The sequence below is a fragment of the Guillardia theta genome (genome assembly GCF_000315625.1).
Source record: "Guillardia theta CCMP2712 unplaced genomic scaffold GUITHscaffold_311, whole genome shotgun sequence".
Classification (NCBI taxonomy): Eukaryota; class Cryptophyceae; order Pyrenomonadales; family Geminigeraceae; genus Guillardia; species Guillardia theta.
The window spans coordinates 1,918-23,489 of NW_005434366.1; the positions used below are offsets into that span (position 1 = coordinate 1,918).

General features: G+C 51.6%; 3 protein-coding genes across 3 annotated transcripts; 1 reads left to right on the forward strand and 2 right to left on the reverse strand.

Moving 5' to 3' along the window:
- Positions 1-398: 398 nt before the first annotated feature.
- Positions 399-987, reverse strand: GUITHDRAFT_156566 (hypothetical protein; the record flags this gene model as incomplete). The annotated part of the gene is made up of 1 exon (XM_005818415.1): positions 399-987. A coding segment is annotated over exon 1 (506 nt), but the record flags the coding sequence as incomplete, so codon positions are not given.
- A 2,346-nt stretch (positions 988-3,333) lies between these two features.
- On the reverse strand, positions 3,334-15,008 carry GUITHDRAFT_59079 (hypothetical protein; the record flags this gene model as incomplete). The annotated part of the gene is made up of 2 exons (XM_005818416.1): positions 3,334-3,429; positions 14,685-15,008. Coding segments are annotated over 2 exons (420 nt in total), but the record flags the coding sequence as incomplete, so codon positions are not given.
- Positions 15,009-16,814: 1,806 nt separating this feature from the next.
- On the forward strand, positions 16,815-17,930 carry GUITHDRAFT_122317 (hypothetical protein; the record flags this gene model as incomplete). Its single annotated transcript, XM_005818417.1, has 3 exons — positions 16,815-17,273; positions 17,315-17,362; positions 17,418-17,930. The coding sequence occupies 3 exons, from the start codon at positions 16,815-16,817 to the stop codon at positions 17,928-17,930; spliced, it is 1,020 nt and encodes a 339-aa protein (XP_005818474.1).
- Positions 17,931-21,572: the final 3,642 nt, after the last annotated feature.

Below are 21,572 nucleotides of genomic sequence, written 5' to 3' on the forward strand. Positions count from 1 at the left end.
GCTCGCAGCCATGTAGAGATCATCTTCTTCAGCTCCTCCATGCCTCCCCCTCCATCCTCTTTGCTCTGCTTGTCTCGCTTCACCCTCACGCTCCACACCAGCAGGTACAAGGCCCGCCTCACGATGAAGTACTGGTTCGTCTTGGCGTAGATCTGCTGCCCCCCGAAGTCCATCACGTCAAACGTCAGCCCGTCAGCGTCCTCAGGCTTCCACTCGTGCAGGTCTATCCCGATCGTCCTCCTGTCTACCTCGATCTTGTCCGCCTTGTCCTTGTCTGACCTCAGAGCTCTCAGCACGCTCGTCTTGCCTGCCTCTCCGTTGCCTATGAGGATGACGTTGATCCGCTTGTTCGCCTCGCTGTCTCTCTTGACACTCTGCAGGTACGTGAAAGCAGCTGCCCCTCCCTGACTGGCGATCTCAGGGGGAGGCAGCTGCAGCCTGACGCAGCCCTCACACTTGACCTCCTGCAGGCTAGACTCCATGCTGCAGAGCTCGTCCAAGGGAAGGTGGGAGAAGCTGGGGTTACCGGACACGTCGATGACTTTAAAAGCGAGGCCGAGCTTGGAGATCCAGCGAGGCAGGCTCTTCATCCTCAGATCTCGTATCACATATCGTTGCATACTATCTGTCCGCAAAGACATGTTGAGCGTGCCTTCCTCGGTGTTGTAGCAGCTCCCGAGCTCCCCGCCCGACAGGAGCTGCTTCACTTCTTCGACAGCAGAGGTATCTATCTCTTGCATCCCTAAGATATAGTGGCACTTGACTAGATCCAGTCTCTCGGCAAATGGCTTCCCCACGTTGTTGACGTGCTCGCGGACCTTCTCGATCTTGGCGATGGCGTCCTGTATGCTGGGTCTTGACGATACAAGATCTTGCTCGAGGTTGTGCACGCAGGAGCGTCGATCCTTGCAGTGCTGGCACATGTTTTCTTGCCTTTGATCTTCAGATTCATCATCGTAGGAGCAAACGCAGCACTAGGAAAAAAACAGCCGCAACCCAGAGCATGCCAGCAAAGACCCGAATGGCAAAATACATGTCAGCCAGTCTTCTCTGACCGCATCTTGCAAGATGGTACTTACCACCTATCCAGTCCCATTCACACCCCAGCCAATGAGAAAACCCAAGAAAAAACAGAAAATGTCAGCCAATCATCCCCTGAGCGAATCATATGATATGACACTTACATCCTATGAAGACGAATTTATTCCAGGCAAGCAAGGAAAAACCAGGAATTTGCAAAAATTAAATGTCAAGACAATCGTCCCCTGAGTGCATCATATGATATGACACTTACTCCCTATGAAGACGAATTTGATCCATGCAAGCAAGGAAAAACCAGGAATTTTCAAAATACATGTCAGCCATATCGCCCCCTGAGCGCATGATTTTATAATCATCACTTACCAACTGTCCGGACAAATCAACAACCCATCCGATGAGAAACCGAGAAACAAACGAAACATGTCAGCCCAATCGTCCCCTGACCGCATCATATCATATGACACTTACGATCTACGAAGGCGAATTCAGTCCATGCAACCAAGGAAAAACCAGAAATTTGCAAAATACATGTCAGTCTATCGTCCCTGACCGCATCATATGAAATAACACTTACTCCCTATGATGACGAATCGAATCCATGCAAGCAAGGAAAAACCAGGAATTTGCCAAACAAACGTTAGTCCAATCGTTCCCTGACCGCATCTTTCATCATCGTCACTTACCCGCTATACCGCGCCATCCACGGTACATCCGAGCAAATACCGACACATACATGAAAGAAATGTCAGCCAATCATCCCCTGACCGCATCTTTGAGCACTTACATACTATTCAGTCACATTCATGACCCGTCCGATGAAACACCCACAAAAGTGCAAAGGACACGTCAGCCAATCGTTTCCCTGAACGAGCATATGCTGCACAGACTGATGCTTACCGCCTTCCGAATAACAACATGGCAGTTCACGGCAGAACGTAAAACACTCAAAGTCAGATGACGCCTACTAGGAGCTATTCAAATTACGCATTTTGTGCTGTCGTTGGTACCATACTCGACCACGATCTGGAGCAACACAAGTCAGGAGGTCAAGAAAAGTGTTGAGAGGAAGTGAAGGAGCCGCCAAGAAAGGAGTTGAATGATGGAAGGATCAGATGTGGGGGAGTAAAGCAAACATCTCCATCATCAAGCATGTCACTCAAGGTAATAGCATCTCATCCCAGCTGCTCCTTGCCTGGCACATGTCGCAGAGCATTGCGCGAAGGTTGTTAACAGAGGGTGGGGTAGGTTGAAGATTTCGGGTTGTAGGCGAATAGCTGGTAGGGGTAGTCGAATGAAGGAGGGAGGCAGGGGACTCGAATCATGCCGGTGAGAGCGATTCGATTTTATAAGTGAGACACTAGTAGCATTCAACGAGGGTGAGAGAGCGAAGGGTATTTGAGGTGGTACAACCAATCGTTTGACAAGTGCTCGGGTAGCGTGAGCAAGGACAAAGGTTGTTTTTCTGTACGGGTAGGGTGGGCAAAACAAACTCAATCGTAAGGGAGATATTGAACAAAATGCTCAATCTTTCAAAGATTGGAGTAGATATTGAAGAAGATATTGAAATCAAGACGAATATCACGGCTGCACCCGTCCAACATGCGTTTCCTAGTGACTCCACCTACTTGCCTATCATCGATATTCTCTATATCTCTTCCTAGTCTCAAACGCATATGCCCCTACCTACCAGCTCCATGTCCCCTCCACCTTCCCCTCCACCCCCCTCACTTTAAAGTTGACATGCCCCCAGCCCTCAGCCAACTCGACGGCTCTGAAAAGCGAAATGCTTTTGTGCTCGTGTCATCACGCGATATCAGCGCCTGTTGTGTCTTGTTCCTGCTCCTTGGGTCTCCCAACCTGCTCTTCGACTTCCTCCCATCCCCCGCATCCTTCCCCTTGCCCCAGCTGCTTCCCCCCCTCTTGTCCCGGCTGCGTACCCTCCCACCTGCCCTCCTTCCACCGCCATGCTCCTTCATCCTCTTGCTCTTGCCCCGGCTCCTCCTTCCATTGCCATGCTTCTCCTTCCTCTTCCTCGTGCCTTTGTCACTTTCCCCCTACACACACATTCCTGCTCCCTAGAATGGTTTGGCCTGCCTTGTTCAGTTTTCCACCGTCCGAAGCGAGTCCATCATGCGGATGTTGCCAGCCGCCTTGCTGTCCATCAGACACAGCAGCGGGGACAGCGGAGACATCGGAGATGACGGGGACAGCGGAGACATCGGAGATGACGGGGACATCGGAGATGACGGGGACAGCAGAGACATCGGAGATGATCGTTTCGGAGCCTCGCCTGCCTTGTCCGGCGGCGGGTGAGGGTGCAGATTCAGTGCAAGCAGCTGGAGACCTGGCAGATGATGTCATGACATCGGAGGTGCTCGTTGTTGGCAGCTCACAGTACGGCGCTGCAGGGGCTTTGCAGTGCCTGGACACAGATCATGAGCCGCGGGGTCGAGATGGAGAAGGTCAGGTTGACGAGTTAATCTTGCGAGCCTTGATGTCTTCGAATCTGCTTCGCCTTGTGGGGAACGCAAGCTACGTCCAGGGCTTGAAGGAGAAGATGCGGATTGAAGTGTCGCAGAGGAGGCGGGACTCGCTAGACTTTGCCGGGAAGCTTCCCTTGGCACTGAAGGCCTTGAGCATCGGCATCCCTGCCGATCAGCTTCTGATCGACGTTGCACAGGCAGGTGGGCTGCATGGCAAGAGCGACGGGTGTATCATAGTTGGGCCCCAGAGACAGGTCAGCGGGTCGAGTCGGGGTGAACCTCTGCCGATGTGCCGAGAGCCGCTGGAGGTGAAGTCGTCCTCGTGCGGGAGTGGTGACAGGACCTTCGGCATCAAGTCCATCCGCAGGTCCTTCCGTCATCTCTTCGTGGGAAGAAGGACAACCCTAACGACTGGTCGTCCCTTGACGCTCTAGACGACAAGTGCTCCCTCGGTTAGGATGTGACGGTGACGATGAACAGCAGGAAGAGGACCGGCTGGCTCTCGCAGCACATCCGGTGGGTGGGCTTCAAGGACCTGACGCTGCAGTGGTGGCAGGCTACGGTAGAGAGCAGTGTTTTGACACTTAGGTAGCCTGACCTAATCATCACTCAGTGATTGCTAGCTTCGATCCTCTTCTGCAAGGTGATGCACCTGACTGGTTGTTACCATCCGGTAAGCCAGAAGGCTTGGGGGCCGTGTATTATCTCCCCTTGGAGCAGTAAGGTGAAGCTGCTAGCAATCTCTCTGCTGCCATTGCTGATGCCCTCTAAGAGGTAGTGTCAGTGGGGACGGTGTATCAACAGCCGAACAAAGGTCTCCTCAACAGAACTTGTGCAGCGACTCGCTCGTATTCAGATATGGCAAGGAAGAAATTGTCAAACGATAAGACTACCGTGAAGCAAGGAGCGAGGACAATTTTTCTCATGAAGGGACAAAAAGCTCCCAGGCTGACCCGTCATGGGAGCATGTGAAACCGTTGGGGCCTGTGGAGTTTGATGTGATATTGTTGTGTTGGGGTCAACGAGATCATTGAGGACGAGCGACTTGTATTCTGAGACAGATCAAGCAGTGAGCTGGCCGTTCCTGAGTGGGGAAGGAGCAAACGGGGTGGGGAGGGGGAGGAGGACGAGGAGGGGAAGGAGGAAGAGAACGAGTAAAGGAACGGAGAGCATGTACCAGAAGAAGGATGAGAATGTTAAGAGTGATGGAGATGATCATGAGGATAGAGATGGTGCTGTTGTCCATAATGACGAGGACGAGGATAATGAGAAGGCGAGACTTGGCTGGTTACGGTGGGGAAGAATCGCAGACACGTTCACTCTTGCACGTCCGAAGGGCCTTCGCTGCAGCTGAGACAAAGGTAGATTGATTCCCTGGCCTGACACTCGCGATGCAGCTGAGCGGCCTGCCAATGTTGAGCAGCTGCATGCCGTGACACCGGTATGCGAGAATGAAGGGTCTGAGCTGAGAAATAGGCTGTCTGTGTAGCTAACGCAAGTCATCCGGGCACAGCTCGCGATGGAGTGCCACAGAGGAGCCGAGACTCTCTGGATCTTGCCGGCAAGCTGGCCTTGGCACAGGCTGGTGGTTTACATGGACAGAGCGTGAGGCGCGGAGGAGGGCAGGGGGAGACGCTGTATCGAGAGCCGCTGGAGGTGAAGTCGTCTTCTTGTAGAAGTGCGAAGGGCACCTTCGGCATCAAGTCACAACCACATGGTGTGGGATCATACGTTTGTCGCTACTTTCAAACTTGTCTCCTCCGGCATCGATCATCGTAGCGGCTGAGGCGTGCACGAGGTCGCCCGGAGGAAGGGAGGGGCTGAATACAGTCATATGTGTGAGCTAGCGTCAGTGCTCGTAAGTGCCGGCGAAGAAAGACTCTTGGTCTCAATCAGACATCTGCTCTCAATCTCAACCTTGCAGTCAAGACCGTCGAGGAAATGGTGAGCGAGAGGAGGTTAAGCGTTAAGCCTACCCCCCTCCTCATATGCTCCTCGCTGACTCTCCTGCAACCATCACTCGCTCGCTTTGACCGCTGGCATGCAATATGCCGCGACCTTAGGATTGTACAAGAACAAGAAGCTGCAGCTTGTACAGACAAGTTGCGACGTACTTGATGGGACGTGACTCGGACGGGCGATGTGATGACTATCTATCACATCATAGATAGAGCAGAGGATACAGACAACAATACAGACAACTTGTGTTAGTATTAGTAGTAGACTTGATTAGAGTACTAGTGTGACCTTGAGTTTAGCCTCTCTCACTCCACCAACGAGCAGCTGATATTGTGTATCCCGACAAGCGATACCTTCTGCGAGTAAACATTCTAGTAGCGATCACACGCTCATTCCACGCCTGCCCATCTCACGCCGTTGTGCTCCGGCTTGAGCAGAGAGCTCACCATCAACTTGACCATGTCCAGCAGGGTCCTTGTGACCTTCACGCAAGGTGAACAGCGCTTCCAGGGATACCAGTCTGACAGCAAACTGACTTCGGCTGCGTCATTGCCGTGCAGCTGGACGTAGTACTTCAGCTTGGCCTCGGTGCCGCTTCCATGCAAGTTTGCGATACCAGGTAGGATCTTGTAAGGAACCAGGGGTGCTGCTAGGGGCTGAAGTTAATCAGATGCGGCGGGAGACAGGGGTCTGAGATGAGAGGGGCCTTACAAGGAGGGGTACCTAGAGGAGTAGGGGTGATGGAGGGGGCTGAAGTTAATCAGATGCGGGGGTCCTCGTTCTCTGACTTCTGCTTCAACACGACGACGTTGCTCGCGAGAAAGTCGAGGAGACAATCGGGCACTGAGTTTCCATCAGGAACGATGATCAGCTTGAACTTCCACTGCTCCGAATGAGCCACTCGCTTCTTCACCACGTACCCCTCCCTCTTCATGATCTTGGGCAGTTGTTTCGACTCGGTCTGCATCACCCTGGTAAAGCGAGCATCGATGAGGTCTGGGTGATCCAACGAAGCCTTGACGATCTTGGTCCTCGCAAAGTTCCTCCAGTTGTCTTCGGTGTAGATGCCGCCAGTGGTTGTCCCCCTGAAGAAAGCTTTGCTGATCTTCCGTTCCAACGGAATGGTATCCGCTCGACAACTGCCACCACCCCCTCCTTCCCTTTCTCCTACACGCTACAGCTCCTGCAGCTTGTCCCTGTCCCTGCTCCTTGGGCCAGCCAAGCTGCTCTTCATCTTCATCCCTTCCCCATGCATCCTTCTTCCAACGCCATGCTCCTCTTTCTCCTCCTTGCCCCGGCGGAACCTGCTGCATGCTGCACCCTGTGTGGCCCTTGATGTTCGGATCTGCACCGGCGCCATTCTGTTGCCGCTATGCCTCTTGAATCAGCCCCGCCTCTACCAGTGAGCGGCTGATGTAGCTTCCAACTGGGTCCACCCATCTCATGGGGTATAGCGTTGGCCAGTTGACGAAGTTGATTGTTCCAGCTAACTTCCCTAAATGATGCAGGAACTCATAGGAGAGTGGTTGCCCGTTCGCTCCTACGTGATTTGAGATATGTATGAGCATTCGCAGCTCAGCCTCCTTGTCCTCGTCGGCTTCGTCCCGGAGGGCGAAAGGAGCTGTCTCAAGTGAAGATTCCATTGCGTCGAAGGGTCGCGAATCTCTCCGTCGCCCCAGGGTTCTCAAAGATTGTTATATTGCAGAATGAACTCATGCTTCCTAAGCTGATGTGTGAGCAGCTGTGCTGCTATTGAGCGATCTTTGGGCGCTTCTAATCTGCTGGTTGAAACCGCCGAGGTCCTTTTTGGTTGAACCCAGTTGGCCCAGGTGCCGGCGAGTCTTCTTCCGCTTTCTGCTTCCTTGATCTGCTGTTTGTTTCCTCGCTGATGCTCTTCCGTTTCTCGCTGGACTGACACACCCATACGACGATTTAGGAGCAGAAATCTCAGTCACTCACGGAGCAATGGGGCGGTAGCTGTGAGTCGATCATACAGCTACAGGGGCAGGTGTCAGCCGACGTCGGAAGAGTTTCCTGTCCTTGTTGCGGTAGGCCATGTTGTCCGATGTAAACACATGTTTTCATGTTCTTCACATCCTTGATAACTGCGCGGCAGGTCTAAGGTCGGTGTCAGCCTCCAGCACATCCTTGTCCGGGTGTCTATAGAGCAGGCTGAAATTGTGTGCGCTGCCGATTTCCCGGATCATGGCGAGGAACCGGTCAAAGCCCTCCTGCATGTAATTTCCAGTGACTTCCATGCTGATCTGTGAGTGAAGGGCCAAGTATGGTGGCGTCAGGGTGCGGGTTGGACAGCCTTCAACACAAAAAGAACCGAAATAGAAGGACAGGTGGAATTTGTTTGGAGGTGATATGATCTATCACCAGGCTGAACGTTCACGAGCTTCGTGCCGTGAAAGATTCAGCCTGGCTGGCTCATCAACAATCAGGCCAACCCCCAGTAGACACGGTAGCCATGTGCAATTGACAGCTCACAGCGGTTGTGATCACGGAAAAAAAGCAACAGCCTTGAAACCTGGAACGATCTTACAGGGCATCAGCAATATTACTGTGAGAGCTGTACATTAATGGTGGCGCTTGTATGCTCCTGGCGCACAAGGAGCTGCTCTAGAGCTACGTCATAGTATCCTTTTACTCTTCCAGAACAATCATAGAATTCCACACGCTTCACGCAAAGTTCACACCATCAATTCGACAGCTGGGGTTGAAGAAGAAAGCCTCCGTAAGCATTGACACAAACGGGGCCATCTGGACCATGTTGGTCTTGTTCATCACAGATTTCCTTGTCTCTTCCATCACATCGTTCAAACTCTTGTCCTCTACAAGGATGTTCGCCGCAAATACCGACATGAAAGGTCCCCCACGCCCTGGCTCCCCATCCTGTGCTACCTGTCCGGCCTGCGTGGAATAGACAACGCAAGAGTTGACCACGTCGATCCCAGGAGCGCTGAGCTTGTCTGTTCCTACATCAAAGGACCGAGAAGCAGAGGCGAAGAGCCCGTTGCTGCGACAGCAGTCGAGTACGAAAACAGTTGGTTTTTGTCCCTTCCTTGCAGTTCGCAAGAAAGATTGAACCTTGCTGAAGGGCAGGGCATAGCTCTCAAGATCTTCTTCCATGTCTTCGTCCGTCAAGCTGTCTGCCTGAAAGCCCTTGGGGATGAGGAAAAGTTTCCCGTTGACTTCTACCGCATGCCCGATGAAAGCGAACAAGGCGGCATCGCGGTCCTCCCTCACAGAGTCCCTGAAGCCCTTCACAGCCTTTACCATGTCCTCGAGCCCCAAGTTCACCTCGAACTCCACATCCCACCCCAGCTCCATCAGGGCTGATTCAAGCTTCGAGCCGTCCATGATGGCGTTGGGAAGGTCCTTGATCTGCGTGTGCTGGTACTTCTTGTTGCTGATGATCAGTGCTTTCCTTGCTCCTGCTGGAGTTGCAAGCGACAAGGCTTTAGGGATAACAAGAGACCGCACCCAGCTGGTGCAACGCTCTGCTTCCATCAGCAGCCCATGCATGGCCCTGCAGATGCCCGGATTCTCCCGCCAGCGCCAGCCTTCAGCTGGCAGGTTGGGAAGCACCTCGCTCCCGTGCCTTTCCCTCCACTTGTTGAGGTCCACGCACTTGCGATGGTACGCGAGCTCCACCTTCCTAGTCGTGTGTCGGATGTTCAGTTGCGTGATCACCGATGTGTCTCGCCTGTCCCTTGCGGGGCTCCACTTGCCCGCGTAGTGCACGTGCAGGATGACGTAACCGTCCTCCCCAGCCACACGCCTGTCGATACGATCGACCTTCAGCCAGTACTCGCGCTCGATGGTCCAGTCAGCCTCTTTCAGTCTCCTTCCGTTGGTGAAGGGGAATTCGGAGAAGCCGATGATCTGCGCTGGCCATCATTTGGACAAAAAAGATTAAACCAATCTAACCTTTGCAGCATCGCATGGCCCCTTGTCGATCTGGTCCAGAAATACCTTCACGTCATTCGGATTGAATTGCCTCGTGCTCTCCTCTTCCGGCATCCAGTTAGCGAAGGCGATCGCTACATCGTGATCTGATTCTTGATCACTACGAATGCAGTCGCTGCTTTCAGGGTTCAAGCTGACGTCGAATAGTTGGTCTTCATGGCCTTGTGCTACAATACAATCACCTTCCTGCTACGGAAGCAAAAGTCAGCCATTAATCAGATTGGCCACCAACTTGGTAATGGCGTGCTGTCTTACTGACTGCGATTCGCCTGAAGAGGGATTTCCAATTTTTCTTGACTCCTACAGATGAAGATCATTCCAATCCGATAAGTTAGAATTCTTCATCTACAAAGTATTTGCGAAGCTTCTTCATCACCATCAAGGGCATGCCCAAATCTCCGAGCTCGGAAGCATCTTCTACCAAGTCAAGGTCTTCCTTTGAATATACCCCCAGTTGATTCAACTTGGGAATTAGCAGCTCAATCTGGTCACGCATCAAATCGGCTTCCATCAAGGCCGAAACAAGCAATCTGGACGTGACACTCAGTAGAACCGATCAAATTTCAGAAGATAGATTTCCTTTCGTCGTTTGCCCCGGTGAATGCAGATTTGGAGACTTGATCATCCTTCGCTTCGCTAAAGCTTCCTGTGGTCGAGCTTCTCTTTATGGCCACAGTCTCCTGTGATGATGGTCAACGGGTGGCGCCTGTGTGGTTTTCACCGGCGCATCAGCCCACGCGGTAGCTTCGCTGTCGAAACTCGACGTTCCTGTTTTCGACAAAGCGACAGATCGATCCATTTGCGCTGTGACAAGCAGATTCAAGGTGCTGATACAGGAATCCAGCTCCTGCATGTCGGTTGCTAACAATCTCCGATACTTTGTTGAGCCCCATTTCTTCTTCACTGATGTCTTTCCAGCCCACTTCGTCACGTCACTGACTAGTACACTGATCGCTTCAATCACGTCTTGGAATGCCTTTGATGGCTTGCACTGTGCACTGTTGACACGTTCAAGCTCCGTTGGAATGCGTTGCAATCTTCGCTTGACCATGATGACTTCTCCGTCGTTACTAGATCCACTTTTATCGACTTTCCCTAAAGTGTAAGAAATCAGCTGATCAACTGCTTCACCGAAAGCAAGCAGCTTCGACAGAATGGAGACTGTGACTATCATCTCTCTCCCTGACCATGCATGGAATGATTCGCCTAAATTACAAATGAAAAAAGTGAGCTTGATATTGGATACCCAGTATGTCTACCACGAATACACGATTCCTGTCTGTTCTTGATCAGTTCTTTCTCCTCCCTTTCCCTCCGCTCCTGCTCCTCCTTTTCCTTCCGGTCTCGCTCCTCCTTTTCCTTCCGGTCTCGCTCCTCCTTTTCCTTCCGGGACTTGCAATGGCTGCATCCGTACTACCGACACCATCCGTCAGGTCTCATCACTTGTACAATGGAGCACCTTATGGTAACTGGACCATCCGCTCGACTTGGCACACTGAACAACGAAGTCAATCATCACATTTAGCGACAGGTCTATCTCTTCCGATCTGTTCAACTTACATTCTGCCATGGTTGTTTTCACCACCAACATGCAACAACACAAGTTCAGAAACATCATGGACGGCGAATTAGGCAATTCTTACACAGCACTGACGATGTGAGTCACAGCCATTGGAAAGGGAAAAACAGGCATGTCAGTCCAAACCATCTCTGTGCCGCATCAATTGCATTTGTCACTTACATACTATCCCAGAAAATTCAAGCAGAGACAAAGAAATTGCAAAACAAAATGTCAGCCAATCGTCCCCTGACCGCATATTTTATAATCATAACTTACTCGCTATCCAGCCCAATCAACAACCCATCCGATTAGAAATCAAGAAAAAGACACAGAAAATGTCAGTCCAATCGTCCCCTAAAACTTTTAACCGCAAATTTCATAATCATTACTTACTCGCTATTGAGACCCATGAACAATCCATTCGAGCAGAAACAAAGGAAATCGCAAAAACAAATGTCAGTCATATCGTCCCCTGACCGCATCATATGACATGACACTTACTCCCTATGAAGACGAATTCAGTCCATGCAAGTAAGGAGAAACCAGGAATTTTCAAAATGAATATCAGTCCAACCATCCCCTGACCGCATCTTTCATCATTGTTACTTACATACTATCCAGCCACATTCACGACCCGACCGACGATAATCCCAGAAATTTGCAAATCCACATGTCAGCCAATCGTCCCTTGACCGCATCTTTCAAGATTGTTACTTACATACTATCCAATCCCATTCACACCCCAGCCGATACGAAAACCCAAAAATACACACAAAATATCAGCCCATTGTCCCCTGACCGCATCATTTCAATCAAGATACTTACCGCCTATCCAGACCCAAAGCAAGTCCATCCCAACCGCAACAGACCAAATGGAAGCAAGACATGTCAGTCTATCGTCCCCTGACCGCATCTTTCATTATTGTTACTTACATTCTATTCAGCCACATTCATGACCCATCCGATGAGACACCACAAAAGTGCAAAGAACACGTCAGCCATATCGTCCCCTGACCGCATCTTGCAATCAAGATACTCACAATCTATCCAGCCCCATTTTGTTTCACCGGGTGAAAACAAAACACATAAAAAGATGTCAGCCATATCGTTCCCTGAGAGCATGGTACATATTCGTCACTTACCCACTATCCAGCATCATCGACAGTCCATCCGAGCAATAACCGATAAGATTTGCAAAATGAAATGTCAGCCAATCGTCTTCTGACCGCATCACTGCAAATGCTACTCACTCCCTATCCAGATAATCGTTTCAAATCCCGGCAAGTAACCAATGGGAGTGATTTCGTTTTCGATAAAACACGTCAGCCAATCGTCCACTCAGCACATCATATGATATGAAAAAACACTTACTCCCTTCGAAGACAGATTCCATCCAAACAAGCCAGGAAAGAGTAGCAATTGCAAATCAAATGTCAGCCAACCGTCCCTTGACCGCATAATTTCATAAGCGTTACTTACATCCTATCCAGACCCATTCCATCCATCCGAGCCAAAGGCGAAGGAAATTTGCAAAACACATGTCACAGCCATTCGTTCCCTGACCGCATCATATGATATCACACTTACTTCCTATGAAGACGAATTTAACCGATGCAAGCAAGGAAAAACCAGGAATTTGCAAAATACATGTCAGTCCAATCATCCCCTGAGCGCATCATATGATATGACACTTACATCCTATGAAGACGAATTTAATCCATGCAAGTAAGGAAAAACCAGGAATTTGCAAAATACATGTCAGTCCAATGATCCCCTGAGAGCATGGTACATATTCGTCACTTACCCACTATCCAGCATCATCGACAGTCCATCCGAGCAATAACCGATGAGATTTGCAAAATGAAATGTCAGCCAAAATTGTTCCCTGAGCGCATCATATGATATGACACTTACTCCCTATGAAGACGAATTTAACCGATGCAAGCAAGGAAAAACCAGGAATTTGCCCAAAACATGTCAGTCCCATCGTTCCCTGAGCATATGCTGCACAGACTGATGCTTACCGCCTTCCGAATAACAACATTGCAATTCACGGCAGAACGTAAAACACTCAAAGTCAGGTGACGCCTACTGGAAGCTATTCAAATTACGCATTTTGTGCTGTCGTTGGTATCATATTCGATCACGATCTGGAGAAACACAAGTCAGAAGGTCAAAAAAGTGTTATGAGGAAGTGAAGGAGCCGCCAAGAAAGGAGTTGAATGATGGAAGGATCAGATGCGGGGGAGCAAAGGAAACGTCTCCATCATCAAACATGTCACTCAAGGTAACAGCATCTCATCGCAGCTGCTCCTTGCCTGGCAATTAGGGCAGTTGTACGGCATTGCGGAGGTTGAGAACAGAGGGTGGGGTAGGTGGAGATTTGGGGATGTAGGCAAATAGCGGGTAGGGGTAGTCGAATGAAGGAGGGAGGCAGGGGACTCGAATCATGCCGGTGAGAGCGATTCGATTTTATAAGTGAGACACTAGTAGCATTCAACGAGGGTGAGAGAGCGAAGGTGTTTGAGGTGGTACAACCAATCGTTTGACAGGTACTCGGGTAGGGTGAGCAAGGACAAAGGTTTTTTTGCCAGCGCTCCACCTTTACCTCCACCACCCACCCCCATTTAAATGTTGACATCTCGACTGGCTCGACCAAGGTTTTTTTCGCACGGGTAGGGTGCACAACCTTTCAATCTTAAGAAAGGTATTGAATATATTGTTCAATATTTCAAAGACTGCTGTTTATATCGAAGAAGATTTTGAAATCAAGGATGAGCGAAACGCAGTTCCGGCATGTTTTCCCAAGCGACCCCACTAAAATTAGTAGCAAGGGGAGACTTTACCTAGCCTATCATCGATATTCTCTATATCTCTTCCTAGTCTCAAACGCATATGCCCCTACCCACCAGCTCCTTGTCCCCACCTTCACCTCAACCTCCACCACCTGCTCCACCACACTCGACGGAAGGTTTTTTTTCGTACGGGTAGGGTGGACAATTTTTCAATCTTAAGGGAGATATTGAATTATATTCATCAATCTTTCAAAGATTGGTGTGTATATTGAAGAAGATATTGAACCTCACTTTAATTTGAAGTTATTTTAACTTGCCCCAGCCAACTCGACGGCTCTGGAAAGCGAAAATGCTTTTGAATCACGCGATATCAGCGCCTGTTGTGTCTTGTTCCTGCTCCTTGGGTCTCCCAACCTGCTCTTCAACTTCCTCCCATCCCCCCGCTCCTTCCTCTTGTCCCGGCTGCTTCCCCCCCTCTTGTCCCGGCTGCCCCCCCCCCTCTTGTCCCGGCTGCTCCCCCCCACACCTGTCCTCCTTCCATCGCCATGCTCCTTCTTCCTCTTGCTCTTGCCCCGGCTCCTCCTTCCATCACCATGCTCCTTCTTCCTCTTGTTCTTGCCCCGGCTCCTCCTTCCATTGCCATGCCTCTCCTTCCTCCTTCCCCGGCTCTTCGTCCTCTCCTTCCTCATGCCTTGGTCACTTTCTTCCTACACACACATTCCTGCTCCCTGGGATGGTTTGGCCTGCCTTGTTGAGTTTTCCACCGTCCCCGTTCTGTTGCGGTCATACCGTGCCCCTGCGCACCTGCAAGGATGAAGCGAGTCCATCATGCGGATGTTGCCAGCCGCCTTGCTGTCCATCAGCGGAGACAGCGGAGACATCGGAGATGACGGGGGCAGCGGAGACATCGGAGATGACGGGGGCAGCGGAGACATCGGAGATGACGGGGGCAGCGGAGACATCGGAGATGACGGGGGCAGCGGAGACATCGGAGATGACGGGGGCAGCGGAGACATCGGAGATGACGGGGGCAGCGGAGACATCGGAGATGACGGGGGCAGCGGAGACATCGGAGATGACGGGGGCAGCGGAGACATCGGAGATGACGGGGGCAGCGGAGACATCGGAGATGACGGGGGCAGCGGAGACATCGGAGATGACGGGGGCAGCGGAGACATCGGAGATGACGGGGGCAGCGGAGACATCCATGCTACACTCTCCTGTTGTAGCCAAGCGGCCTGATGTTTCGGAGCCTCGCCTGCCTTGTCCGGCGGCGGGAGAGGGTGCAGATTCAGTGGCCGATGATGTCATGACATCGGATGTGCACGTTGTTGGCAGCTCACAGTACGGCGCTGTAGGGGCTTTGCAGTGCCTGGACACAGATCATGAGCCGCGGTGTCGAGATGGAGAAGGTCAGGTTGACGAGTTAATCTTGCGAGCCTTGATGTCTTCGAATCTGCTTCGCCTTGTGGGGAACGCAAGCTACGTCCAGGGCTTGAAGGAGAAGATGCGGATTGAAGTGTCGCAGAGGAGGCGGGACTCGCTAGACTTTGCCGGGAAGCTTCCCTTGGCACTGAAGGCCTTGAGCATCGGCATCCCTGCCGATCAGCTTCTGATCGACGTTGCACAGGCAGGTGGGCTGCATGGCAAGAGCGACGGGTGTATCATAGTTGGGCCCCAGAGACAGGTCAGCGGGTCGAGTCGGGGTGAACCTCTGCCGCTGTGCCGAGAGCCGCTGGAGGTGAAGTCGTCCTCGTGCAGGAGTGGTGACAGGACCTTCGGCATCAAGTCCATCCGCAGGTCCTTCCGTCATCTGTTCATCGTGGGAGGAAAGGACAACCCTGACGACTGGACGTCCCTTGACGCTCTAGACGACAAGTGCTCCCTCGGTTACATCAGCGGGGAGGACTATGACATAGCTCTAGAGCGGCACCTTGTGCGCCAGGGTAGATGGCCTGCAGCTTCCGACGAGCCACAGGATGTGACGGTGACGATGAACAGCAGGAAGAGGACCGGCTGGCTCTCGCAGCACATCCGGTGGGTGGGCTTCAAGGACCTGACACTGCAGTGGTGGCAGGCTACTGTAGGGAGCAGTGTGCTGGCAGTTAGGTAGCCTTATTCCATGACGCTGTGGTGGCAAGCTGAGACAAGCGACGGCAGGGAGTCAGTAGTGTTGTAGTCAGCTAGGTTGACCTGCCTATGCCTATGCTGCAAGGTGATGCACAGTGATTAAGGCTTGGGGGCCGTGCATCATCTCCCCTTGAAGCAGCAATTTTAGAATCAATACAAGCATGCAGATAACCTATGAGCCGCTTCCCGCCTCTGTCCTCCACAGAATCTCCGCTCGCCTCCTACTAGTGACTGGCTCCCATCCAGGCTCCTGTCAGTCTCTCGTCCTCTCCTGCTTGCCAGGCTGGCTCCCGTCAGTCTCCCGTCTAGGCTTGAATTCCTATGAATTCATATGAACCTGCAGCGCAGCCTCTCACATATCATGGGCAAAGAATCATCCAAAACTCGCATGAGATTCACAAAAAACCACGAGCTTCTGCTGGTCTTGCGTCCTGGTGACGTATGAGCCTGCATCGCGAGATCAGAAATTGGGTGCGCATGCGTTCATCAGAAAATCAGCGACTACCTAGTAAAACAGGGCTAGCGTGCAGAAATGTCACATCTGACCCCGAAATCCCATTTCAAGACATCCGAATGGGGGTCAGAGCATGCAAGAAGCATCCCAAACGGCCCACGGGAAGCGTTGGAAGCGTTCCCCTCCCCTTGCTGCAGCCTCCCATCGAGCGGTTGCATCGAGTACCCCACCTCTTCAAGATTAAGAGTAGGGGGTGGGCTGTAAGAACTCGGATAAGGGTTTAGGGTTTAGGAGGCGCCGGTTATTTCAGGCACCATGGCTGCACGCGTGGTGTAGGGGAAGCCGCCAGGGCGCCAAGGAAGCTGCAAGCGAGAGGTTTGTATAGTTTATCAGCTTTCTAAGTATGGTTCTTCAGTATGATGAAAATGTTCGAAGTTCGCAACCTGCTGTATCGGAGATCATGCCAATACACGCAGAGCGGACTTGTGAATGCCTCTGTCCTCGAAGCTGATCTCGTCGAGAGGGTGAAGAGCTTCGCGAAGCGTTATCCGAACAGCAGGACAGCCCAGGCTTGCAAGGCTGTGGAGGGATGCACCCCCGACGCTATCGCAGAAGCCATCCGCTCGACATGTCAGCAGGCACGACGTGAGCTTCTGCAAGAAGCAATGACTGGATGGAGTGACGCATCCAACGAGGTGACTTCCTTCATCTCCATGACTCTCCTGGGCATCTCCTCGGTGTATGTCAACCATGAAGAGAAGCTGAAGAAGAAATTCGAAGAGATCGGACTGATCGTAGACTCAGTGCAAGAGAGTAAAGCAATCATGTGGAAGGCTCCGTATAGACCCGAGATGGCGAGTGCTGATGAGATCCCGGTGACTTCCTCCGCAATGCACAAGCGGAGAAGCTCTGGCAGGGAAGAGAGGACTTCGCGATCGATGGTCGCAAGTTCACAGCTGTACATGTGAGCATCGTGCAGCATGACAACAGCAGAGATTGCTGACGTCTACCGCTATCAGCTGCTGGGCCAGTCCCTTGCAGCGGTCCAACTCCAGCGGCCGCTGGCAGGCATGCTGGTTAGGCCAGCAAGAGGCTTCGTCGCTGTAGGGGCCAACGTCATCTGGAGACAGAGGGAGGTGGAGTGGATCGTCTCCTCGAGCTGCCCAGAGGCGAATGATACAGCCTCGGCATTTCGAGCTTTCCGAGAGAGCGAAGCGATGAGTCGAGCTGAGCTGACAGCTGATCGCTTTGTGTCCAGAAACAAGTTGAAGAAGGCATCAAGGATGCAGAAGAAGGCAGGCGGCAAGGACGGCAAGGAGATCAAGATCATCATCAAGTCTCGCTTCACGAGGAAGGAGATGGAGGGGCTGTGCAACGGCGGCAACACGTCCATCGCAAGAGTCAAGAGAGTCTTGTTGGAGATCGCTAACAGGCTCGAGATCAAAGTTGAAGGCATCGACATGGAGGAGGATTTGAACACGGGTCCCAGCTATGCATACTCCTCGGCTCCACGGAGGATGCTCGACGCATGATGAAAGAGCTGCCCTCAGTTCTATCTCGAAGGCGCAGCAACCAAGCTCGAAGCAGTCACGGACCCGGCGGCTTCGACATGGAGCCTGAGGCAGCTGGTCAGCGGGGCACCAGCGACGCAGCGCAGCGACAGGAGGAGAGCGAGGGAGAGTGGCTGGAGTTTACAGACCTGGAGAGGATCACAATGGAGGCAGCATCTCCTTCAAGCCAAGAGGACATGCAGCTCGTCAGCGAGCTGTCAGCAGTCATCGAAGATGAGACGGGGACGAGCGAGCCAATCAAGCTGGTCCTGGACAAGGCTGTTGGCAACCTCCACGACACCTTCTACTCTCCGGGGAGCCTGGAGTTCATGTCGCTGGGAGAGTGGGCGAAGACGCCAGAGGAGCAGGGAGTGGGACGCAACGTTCTCAAGGAGAAGCTGGGGGAGTGGCTGCAGAGCAAGCGCTGGACTCGCGTGCAAGGAGAGAGCAAGAAGGCAAGGAGGGGCAGCGCGTTCTCGCCACGGGCAACGGCAGCTGCTGAGCTTGAGCAGCCTGGAGGCGGAGAGCGACGACATAGAGCGTCGATCTCTTAGCTTCCTGTTCATAGCACTGAGTAAATTCGCAGAGATGCATGTGCTGGCCTGCTCGCTGAAGGTGGACAACTTGCAAGAAGGACCGGCGACTGCGGGTGGAGATGAGGGAAGATGATGAAGAAGAGGAAGACATGTCATGGAAGAAGAGCAAGGCGAGGGCGAGGAGACAACACGGCGAAGTCGAAGAGCAACCGACGAGCCAGCAAGGTAGGCAAGGTAAGGAGAGAAGGTAGGACTCCGGGAGGCAACCGAAGGCCAAGGGGAGGAGAGGCAACTCTTCTGACTGAGGCTGAGGAAGCTGAACAGAGGAGAAGTGTGAGGGCTGATAAGCAGCTTGAACAACATTCTAGCATTCTAATAAACTCACATAATAATAATAATAATCATAGGGTTTAGGGTATAGAGATTCCTTATTTCCTGGCAGGTTCCTTATTTCCTGGCAGGTTCCTTATTTCCTGGCAGGTTCCTTATTTCCTGGCAGGTTCCTTATTTCCTGGCAGGTTCCTTATTTCCTGGCAGGTTCCTTATTTCCTGGCAGGTTCCTTATTTCCTGGCAGGTTCCTTATTTCCTGGCAGGTTCCTTATTTCCTGGCAGGTTCCTTATTTCCTGGCAGGTTCCTTATTTCCTGGCAGGTTCCTTATTTCCTGGCAGGTTCCTTATTTCCTGGCAGGTTCCTTATTTCCTGGCAGGTTCCTTATTTCCTGGCAGGTTCCTTATTTCCTGGCAGGTTCCTTATTTCCTGGCAGGTTCCTTATTTCCTGGCAGGTTCCTTATTTCCTGGCAGGTTCCTTATTTCCTGGCAGGTTCCTTATTTCCTCAGGGCAGGTTCCTTATTTCCTGGCAGGTTCCTTATTTCCTGGCAGGTTCCTTATTTCCTGGCAGGTTCCTTATTTCCTGGCAGGTTCCTTATTTCCTGGCAGGTTCCTTATTTCCTGGCAGGTTCCTTATTTCCTGGCAGGTTCCTTATTTCCTGGCAGGTTCCTTATTTCCTGGCAGGTTCCTTATAGACTTACAAACCTTAGATACCCTCTGGACCAGAGCATTCAAAAGAGCTATGGGATTGAGCAAGAGTACAAGCAACGCTATCTTTCACCTACCTTGGGACAGAGGAGGCCTCCAACTCCCCCATCCAGCACCCATCTTGGGAAGGGCGGCGATTCGGTATCTAGAGAAAGAAACGAATAAGAAATGCAGGGTGGATGATGATATCAAAAGCAGTCTGATACACAAACTAACATCATGGTGCAACCAATGGGGGTGTCAAACAATAAACCAGCTACACGTTCTCTTTGAGTCTGCCCGATCTGATTTCTCGTTAGCGGAAAAAATGCAGACCACCATCAGTTGGGAAATGATTGAAAGCAAGATGAAACCGGGGACAATAGCCATCTTACACGACCTGGAGGACAAGATGCTCTCAGAAGAAAACTCCCTGCTGTCCGGAGAAAACTCCCTACCTACATCTCCTGCTCGGCAAGGCTGGGAGAGTTTTGCAAAGGCATGGAGACTACTGCCCCAAGTAGGCTTCCACTCCATGACAAGTGTCTTACCCGTCCCAGACACCGAGGGCATCTCCCTGCACCTGCCCATCCGACTCTGGCCATTCCCAAAGCAAAGGGAACAAGCAGAAGAAATCCTTGCACAATATCTGCAAGCGAATGTCATCTGGGCAAAACTCGGACTTGAGCAGGCAGGAACAGGGAAGAGAAGAAGGCCAGCCAGGGAGGAGGGGAAGCCCCCAAACAAGACAAGGAAAGGAAAAAGGGAGGCTAGCCCACATTAACTTCAGCCACACAAGAAACTAGCCAGACCGGACCAAGGGAGAGAGGAGACGAATACGAAGGCTTGTACCCGGGTAATTTTGAGGCGGTGGCTCCAACATGACCCCACCTGTTATGATGAAGGAGGGAATCAGCAAGAAAGATTCAGCCACACTTCAAGCAACATACCTTTCAAAGTTCAAGGGAACATAGCCATCTTTGAGCGATCTCAAATTGAAGAAAGCAAGACCGTGGATCCACCAATAGAATGGTTGGAAGCGTCGCTGGACTCGGCTCCCTTCGCATCTGCAACAAGGGAAGAGGACGGTAATAACCGAAGAGACTGCAATCAAAGCATCCATCTGCTGCTGGAAATAGTTAATGCATTGGACGACGGCGAAACAGAAGCTACAGCATGGTGGCAACAACTCGAGGAGGTAGTATCAGAGGTTCGCCAAGAAACAACACAACCATTGGCATACGAGTTTTTACAACATTTAGCAGAGATTACAGAATGCGACATCAGTACATTTCGTAACTGGCCTACCATACACACACATCCCCAGGCTCTGGGCAAAAAGAGAGCAAGGGAACTGCACAGAGTGGTGGTTTGGATGGACAAACAAAAGAGATTTCGTGAACAAATCCTGGATTTAATACATGTCATTCTGATAGGATGGAAGAATAACATTGATGAGATACCAGAAGGTTTTGAAATTATCAGCCGGGTCCCGAAAGGCGCTCAAATAGCTTATGCAGCAAACTTCTTGCAAACAGGGAATAGGTGCTTGACGAAAACTGTAGAGGAGTTATGGATACTAGTTAGGCACACACTCCCAACACACTTACGAGACCAGCTCCAGGACAACATCCTCCCAACGTATGAGGAGCTGTGTAACAGACGAAGGGATCAGATCCAGCCGCGCAGCAATCATCAAGGCGGAAGGCATTTCACAGCAGCTATTGAAGGAGACATCACGCAGGGCAGAAAAAACAGATCCATGCGAATAGGATATGTTCTCCAACAAAAAGAGATGACGTCAGGAGGAGGGATGAAAATCAATGGGAAGTGCAGCATCATCCGAGCGAACACAATCGCAATTGGCTTACTTCTGCAACATGTCCTTGAGGAAGGAATACAGATCAAAAGGGGAAATCAAGTCACAATAATGTACCAGTCCACACGTTTCCACCGCTTTATGACAAATACGTTGCGAATGGATACATGCGATACGAAGACGAACTGCTGGAGGACTTACATGATCGGTTACTCACTTGCATGAAGAAACTCGAAGGGAGGGGAATCAGG